The sequence below is a fragment of the Myxocyprinus asiaticus genome, chromosome 37 (assembly GCF_019703515.2).
Source record: "Myxocyprinus asiaticus isolate MX2 ecotype Aquarium Trade chromosome 37, UBuf_Myxa_2, whole genome shotgun sequence".
NCBI lineage: Eukaryota > Metazoa > Chordata > Actinopteri > Cypriniformes > Catostomidae > Myxocyprinus > Myxocyprinus asiaticus.
The window spans coordinates 23,177,519-23,185,718 of record NC_059380.1 but is presented as its reverse complement, the minus strand read 5'-3'; the positions used below and the strand labels follow the sequence as shown (position 1 = coordinate 23,185,718).

The 8,200-nt window shown below is 37.1% G+C and overlaps 1 protein-coding gene across 2 annotated transcripts; it reads left to right on the top strand.

Annotated features, from left to right (window-relative positions):
• Window positions 1-913: 913 nt before the first annotated feature.
• Window positions 914-7,981, top strand: LOC127427653 (uncharacterized). Of its 2 annotated transcripts, none has more exons than XM_051675358.1 (3): window positions 914-990; window positions 4,552-5,977; window positions 6,544-7,981. In XM_051675358.1, exons 2-3 carry the CDS (start codon window positions 4,904-4,906, stop codon window positions 6,868-6,870), a joined length of 1,401 nt encoding a protein of 466 aa, XP_051531318.1. In that variant the 5' UTR covers window positions 914-990; window positions 4,552-4,903; the 3' UTR covers window positions 6,871-7,981. The 2 variants fall into 2 exon arrangements, with proteins under 2 accessions (XP_051531318.1, XP_051531317.1); XM_051675357.1 differs by lacking the exon at window positions 914-990 and adding an exon at window positions 1,919-2,053.
• Window positions 7,982-8,200: the final 219 nt, after the last annotated feature.

Here is an 8,200-nt window from a genome sequence, read left to right as displayed (position 1 = left end):
TCATTGCTCTTACTTTTTTCTCTCTTTTTTTTTCAAAACCCTTAACCCTACATATTAAACTTCACATATAACTTGTTTCGCATGTTTAAGTAATGATGCCTCAAATCATTAGGAGAGGTGTGCTATTACTTTTCCAAGTGATCAGACTATAAAGGCATCATAAAAGTAATCCATACAACTCCAGTGGTTAAATCCATGTCTTCAGAAGTGATATGATTGGTGTGGGTAAAAAACAGATCATTATGTAAGTACTTTTTTACTATAAACTACTGTATATTCACTTCCACATTCTTCTTCTTTTGTTTTTTGGTGATTTGCATTCTTTGTGCATTTCGCCACCTATAATTATTATAATTATATTATAATTATAATTAATTTTTATAATAATTATAATTATATTTATTTATCACACATTATACATTTGCACATATACAGTGAAATTCTTTTTTTTTTCACATATCCCAGCTAAGCTGGGAGCTAAGCTGGGATATGTGCGCAGCTAAGCTGGGGTCAGAGTGCAGGGCCAGCCATGATACAGTGCCCCTGGAGCAGATAGGGTCAAGGGCCTTGCTCAAGAGCCCAACAGTGGCAACTTGGCAGTGCTGGGGCTTGAACCCCTGACCTTCTGATCAGTAATCCAGAGCCTTAACTGCTGAGCCACCACTGCCCCTAAACCTACTGGCAACCTACTGGCTGGGGCTGGTCAAAGGTGGAGATTAGTAGTTAAAAAAGTACTTAAATATTGATCTGTTTCTCACCCACACACAGGGCCGCCGAAAACAGGGGACAACTTGACCTTTTGTCCCGGGCCTGGAAGTGCATCTAAACGCATTCAGCAGGAGACACGGAAATAAACACGGACACAGTGCACAACAGCAAAAGCGAAAGCTGCTGGGGCAGTGAACGTTGATGGAAGAACTGGGACCCAAACCATGTCTAAGGATCAGAATATCATACATACATAGTGGTGGGCTCTTTTGACTTGGGCCTGTAAGTAACTGCCAAACAACCACCCAGAAAACCCTAGCAACTACCTAGTTACCACCCAGAACCCCCTAGCAACCACATAGCAGCACGCTAATGCAGCAAGTTTTTTACTGGTACTGGGCACTCATATTTTCTTCAGATAATCTACAAATTTTGTTATTTCGGGGCCTGGGTAGCTCAGTGAGTATTGACACTGACTACCACCCCTGGAGTCACGAGTTAGAATCCAGGGAATGCTGAGTGCCTCCAGCCAGGTCTCCTAAGCAACCAAATTGGCCCAGTTGCTAGGGTGGGTAGAGTCACACTCGTGGTCGCGATTAAGTGGTTCTCGCTCTCAGTGGGGCGCGTGGTTAGTTGTGCATGGATCGCGGAGAGTAGCATGAGCCTTCACATGCTGGGAGTCTCCGTGGTGTCACGCACAACGAGCCATGTGATAAGATGCGCGGATTGACTGTCTCAGAAGTGGAGGCAACTGAGACTTGTCCTCTGCCACCCGGATTGAGGTGAGTAACCACGCCACCACAAGGACCTGGTAAGTAGTAAGAATTGGCCATTCCAAAATTGGGGAGAAAAAGGGGAGAAAATTAAAAAATAGAAAAGAAAAAAAAAAATAAGAATAATAAAATATATGTGTGTGTATATATATATATATAGCTAGATAGATAGATAGATAGATAGATAGATATAAAACAATTTAGTTATTTCTCCTATTCTGCTAGTGGGACAGAATTACACACTTCACCATTGATTGTGCTAAACATCTCCATGGCTACATATACACTATATAGTATATTTAATGTATGTATTTATAAAATATATTGCAGAGAAAGAGAGAAAATGCATGTGCAGAGAGAGAGAGAGAGAGAGAGAGAGAGAGAGAGAGAGAGAGAGAGAGAAAGCTTTAGCTGTCAGACAGAGTTGAGAGAAGAGTGGGAGAGACTGAGAGAGAGTAGGAGGAATAAAAGATAAAGAGTTTGTCTGCAAATCAGCATCAAAAGTGGATGCATTTTGTCAGCGTTTCATCAGCACAGACCCTTATGTTTCTTGAAATTGGGGGTGTCTAAAGGTAAGATCATTATTTAATAACCTGTTTTGGGTGCAGCCACAATTGCTGACCACAATAATATCAGCCAATTCTGATACCTTTAAATTCAGTATTAACATGAAAGGCTAGAAATTAACTGTAGTATCTTTTATTTCACCCTTTATTTGACAAAAATGGGCACTTCTGTGTATTTTTTCCATTATCAATACTTGACAATCAATATGTGAATGTATTTTTGAAGTTCTGTTGTTTTGAAAGTGTGACATGTAAAGACTTCCATATAGCTTTCATTTTTCATTGTATTTTTCATTTTGCATTTTTCAGCACTTTCATTTTCATGATAAGAAAGAGCAGTATGTTATAACTAAAGCCAGAACCTTAAAACGTTCAAATCTATGTTGTGGTATATGTAGACACAGTAGTACACAAGGCAACATTAAATTACTTATTGTAGAGATACTCGAGGATTCCATTAGAACTGTTTGAAATCGGCCAAGTATTCTTCTGCCTGCTATAGATGAATTGCAGAACTGAGGAGGACTCTTAGATCATTCAGGTCTTCATGCAAATCCGATTTATGTTCCACATCGGTTCCATGACAAATGCTCACTTTGCATGTAAACAGCTATCAGGTGTCATAGAGTAATGAAAGTTTTTTTTCCAGTGATGAGAGCCATAATATTGTGTATTTGACAAGCCTACCTGTATCCTCAAATGCATGTTTGCATATCCATCATTCAAATAAGCCCTTTGCTGTCACCATTGCTGATGTTCTGTATAGTATAACTTTAGAAGTAAAAATGTCCTCTCTTTATGTTGTAAAGTTGTAAAGTGGAATGTATGTGTAGATTGAGGGTTATAAATACTGCATGACTGTATTTGTCGACTCGTTTAAAGATATAGCCAGGGCATTTGAATAGGTAAATACCTCTTACCTCATTTAATACCTCAGGACTGTAAATTTCCTTTAGAGAGTAGTCATAATGAGTAATATAATCATGTGTAATAAGTATGTGTCTTTATGATAGTGTGTGAATTGAAAAGTAAGGCACAAAAATGTGGGTTGAAAATCTAATGAAATGTACAGACAGACGGACTACAGTATATCCCATTCGGACATGAGATGAGACAGGTATTCAGTCTTCCTTTTTTTAATCTAAAACGTGTCTTCGTAAACTTTGTTACTGGCAATAACGAATTTACTCTTAACTCTTAAATATACACTATTATTATGGAATATTTGTTGTTAACAGAGAGACATATATATATATACGTATAGACCACTCTTTCCACAGTGTTACAAAAACAAGACGAGATTAAGAAATGTTAAATTGAATAAATATATTAACATATATAAATGGGTCACCAATGGCATCTCATGTCGCTTTTCAGAAAAAAATATAATGCAAAATTATTTTTCAAAAACTATAATGAGATTTTTTATTTATTTATTTTTTATTTATTTTTTTTACTATTGGGATTTTCCTATGGATTTTACAATAGCAGTTTTTTATTTATGTAAAATAAGGTCTGTGGTAAAGATTACTTGAAGACAAGTGGACATTTTGTTCTACAGTATAAATTACACACAATTTTGAAGCCGTACTGAAGCAACATACTTAAAAAAACAAAACAAAAATATACGGCAGCTTCCAAATTTGCATTCAGAATTCAGATTTAAAATTCAAGAAATGCAATGGACCTTATTCAAAGTAGCACCATCTTTAATTTTTGACAGGAATGACAACGAGGCTTTGAGGGATAGACTTACAATCTCTACTGTTGTTTAAAGTGTTTTGGATCGTTCTGCTATTGAAACTTTGAAAAAGTAAATTGCAAAAAAAATTTGTGGATAAAAAACTTAAAAAGACGAAAAAGGAGTTTATACAGCTTCTTACAGTGCATGCCATTGAAGATAATGTAAGTCAATCCCAAAGATGGCACTACTGTGAATAAGGTCTATTAAACAATTTTATTGTTGCAAATTTATTAAACACTAGTGTATCAGTGAAGAAAGTGAAGCAAATGGGTTTGTTACCTTATCATTTAAAGTGCACTCAGTAATTTTTTTCCCTATTAATAAAGTGTTACTCCTAAAGAAAAGAATTGTAATTTTGAAACACATGTATAAAATCATGAGCACTCACATGAGACTCTAGTCATATCAGTAACTTTATAAAAGCTGTTTTATGGGGGAGGGGCGCCCTCATGGGGCTGCCATTTTAGAATCACATGACCAGCTGAATACTACTCGCTTAATCTCAGTAACCGTCTTGTTATTGGACACTTCCACTCTTGGATTCAATTAATCATGGCTGATTGTGAATAGTGAATTTCTACAATGGCATCTGTAACTGAAAACTATTGATTTTAAATAATGCAGCATCCACACCACTAGGTGTCACTGTCCAAGTCCAAGATGACACAAACAAAAAGTTAATGAGGGCACCTTTAAGGAAGTTTTACTACATGTATATCAATCACTAACATTGTATAATTTATCAATTTATCTTTTTCAGATATTCTTGGAGTCATCTAACAGCATTGGAAACCACCCAGTAGTTACCCAATCAGCATGATGCCACAAGTCTCCTTTGAACCCTAAACCAATTTACTCATCACAATATCTCAGAGAACTTATAAATACAGCTTAACTGCGATACCAGTCCACAATGTTCTCTGAAAATTTCTCAAATGATCTTATATTTCCCGATAAGCACATTTCCACCTAGCTGATTTTATTACTATATAAAAAAAACAACAGTGTAAACAAGATTATTGGCATTTTCCCACAACCACTAAATGAGTCATTTTATTGAGGGGTAGAAGTGTTTAGGTCAAAAGTGATGCTACAAAACTACTGTTGTCGCCATGGCAAATAAGAATAATTCCTCCTCAGTTTTAGAGACTCTAGATTCTGTGCAAAATTGCAATGAACAGTCATCTGAGCCCATTTTTAAAACCCCCTCTCCCTTTTGGAATCAGGATTCAGTATTCAGAAGACCTAAGCATCTACGGGAATCCACACCTGATGTTGCCACAGATGCATTTACCCTCTATCCATACAGGTGTGATGTAGCTTCCATCTCAAACCCTGAGCTCTCTTGTGTTATAGGAGCGAATCAGATCCACCCTTCATTGAGTCTGAATTTGTCTAGTAGCAGATATCTCACACCTTCATCAAAAATACTAGTAAATGACCCAAATAGGCTGCATAGCATTGGAAGAGGCACATCATATTTGAGTTATTTAACTTCTGAAGTAGGAGATGGATATGCCAAAGGCTTTAGAAATCTGCACGGGTCACAGATTGACCAGTTTCCAGCTTACTACAGAGGGGTTGTTAGGGATCTAAGAAGAGATATTCTAAGTGAGGATATCAAAATGGGCATGGAGACACAGAGGTATTCGCATTGGTACCATGGACCAGAGAAGCAGAGAATTATCCACAGGTCCAAGAGAGACCATGAGAAGCTTTATGTGAAAAACAACCCATTTCTAAGTTCTTTTCTATATACAGATTCTCATAAAGAATATTTCAAAGACAGTACAGAGAACAACCATCACCAAATGCTCACTTTGGACCACTCTAAACATTACGTGCCTGAAGAGTCAAAGTGGGACGATGAAAAGCAAACAAGAGAGGAGCTACTGGTCTGGAGAGGAAATGCAGAAAAACACAATCGCCAAACGAACTCTAGCACTCATTCTAAATCATCCTCTTCTGCTCTATGTGTTCTCCATCGCTTTGTAGAAGGTTCACTGGTGGAGCTTGAGGGTGGTCGACTGAAGCGTGTGGAGGATTTAAAGATGGAGGATTTGGAGCAGTGTGCTGAACTACATCCTGAGCTGAGACTGAGACGTTTGATTGTGTTAAACATCACACCCTCACACACACCTGAGCTGTCATGTTTACATGTGAAGCTTGAGCATGATCACTCACAGGTATGCAAACATGTGCACTAAAGGTACTTGCTGCATATTTGACTTAAAGGGATAATTGCCCAAAAATGTACTCCCCCTCTCATTGTTTCAAACCCAAATGACTTTATTTTTAAGACTTGTTCACTCTTTATAATATTCCGACTTATTCGCTATGTTACAAGTCTTCTGGAGCCATACGATAGCTTTGTGTGATAAACACTCATTGAAATTTAAGTCATTCACTGAAAATCTTGACATCTAGCTCTCCTTGGCACATTCATGAAATAAGTATAGCAATGTTTGATTCATGAACAAATCGTTCTTTTGAGAAATGTCTTTTCAATGAATCTGTTGATCCAGTTCACAAAACCGGTCTGAATGATTCATTCAGGAATTAGTCTGATCTGGTTCTCGAATCCAACTCACTCAGTAATCTCAATAATCCTGTCACAAAGGTTACCAGCTCTCTGGAAGGGAAGATTATCATATGAATTATGAATAAAATTTTATGTACAACATGTGAATGATGACAAACTTTTCATTTTTGGGTGAACTATTCGTTTGTAACCTCTCTATTCTCTCTGCAGTTGTCTCTGGAGGTGAGTGAGGGGTTGCCCTTCTTTGTATGTGGACGTGGCTGGTCCTCCTGTAACCCTCAACACACAAGTCAAACCTGCAGACTACACTGCCACCAACTAAAGGTGGGTGACATGTGCCTAGCACTGACACATGTGCCAGCCCCACCAGCACAGACTACCAATCCAAGCCCAGCTGAAGTGAGCAGTGGTCACATGGTCCCAAAGTGTGAAACCGAAATAAAGACCACACTGCTGAGAAAGAATAAATCACGAAAGAGACACTTGACAGCACCTGAGCTCAGGGAAATTTCCAAGATATACCACATCAAAGATTGAAAAACTACAGGTTGCATTGTATATTGTAAACTTATAACAAATCCCCTTTTTTCCTGATCAGTTATCCTCTAATAAAATAATTTTTACTTTTTCTTTGTATTGCAGATAACTGTATGTACATTGTAACTTATACATATTGCAATTTCCATCTACATACTATTTGTACATTTGTACATACTGTATGGCAACCTACTTACAATGTGAAATTACCAAAGTACAACAACAAAGGGGTTTCACAGTAGTGCAATGTTATTTTTATGTTTTCTAGTCACCATAATGTTCTTATGAAAGCAGGATCTCGCCACGGAATAAAGAAATAAAAGAGGTAATTCTCACTTTATATCTCACATTCATGACTTTATTTTTTGTAATTGTGAGAAATAATTTCAAGATATAAAGTAAAAATTGCATGATATAAAGTTGGAATTGTGTGATATCAAATCGCAAATGCGAGAAATAAAGTCATGCGACTTGGTCTCGCAATTGTGACTTAAAGTGGTCATGACATGAGGAATTACATTTTTTTTTAAATATATTTTTACATATAAGAGGTCACTGAACAATAAAAGCATACTGTAAGTTGTAGAACTCAAAAGTTCCTCTCCATTCCAAAAAAAAGCATTTATTGTTTCCACCCTGCTAAAACGACTCGAGGTAGATTCCCTAGCTGGCGAACATCACTTATTTCCTGACACAGGATGCGTATTGAAGTCGGGAGATCAAACAGGGGAATCCCCGGGCCGACCGTCCCTTATAACACTCTCATTACAGCTTGATACACATTTATTACACAATCGCAGTTTGCGTTTGACTATTTTCGCTGTTTAAATAGCGTTATTTTATCACCAAATCTTGTATGCCTGATAATTATTGAAAACAGTGGGATGATTTTGTTCAGTTTTCTTTTGTTATTTCAGTTGAACAAGTGTTGTAGTTTGATTGTGTGCTTTACATAAATTGGGACCAATGTCATACCTTCATATCAACGATTGCCTGGACTAAGTGCTTTTTGGGGATTTCGTAAATCGCTTGCAAATTGTTATTTTTTAATTCTTGGAAATTACAGTTTCACACTTGTAATGGCGGGAGGGTGTTTGCTTTTCAACGCTGTAAGCCAATCATAACAGTGGGCGTGTCTTAAAGGTGAAGTACACAGAAAACCAAGCATTTCAGACAGAGGCCCAAAGATGGTAGAAAAAGGTCATGTTATAATACATTTTGACTGTTTTTTTTTTTTTTTTGTGCAAAAAACTTTACTAACAGTAAAAGTGAAAGTGAAACTCAAGGAAAAACATTTAATTTAAAAAATATGCATGTCATGACCCCTTGA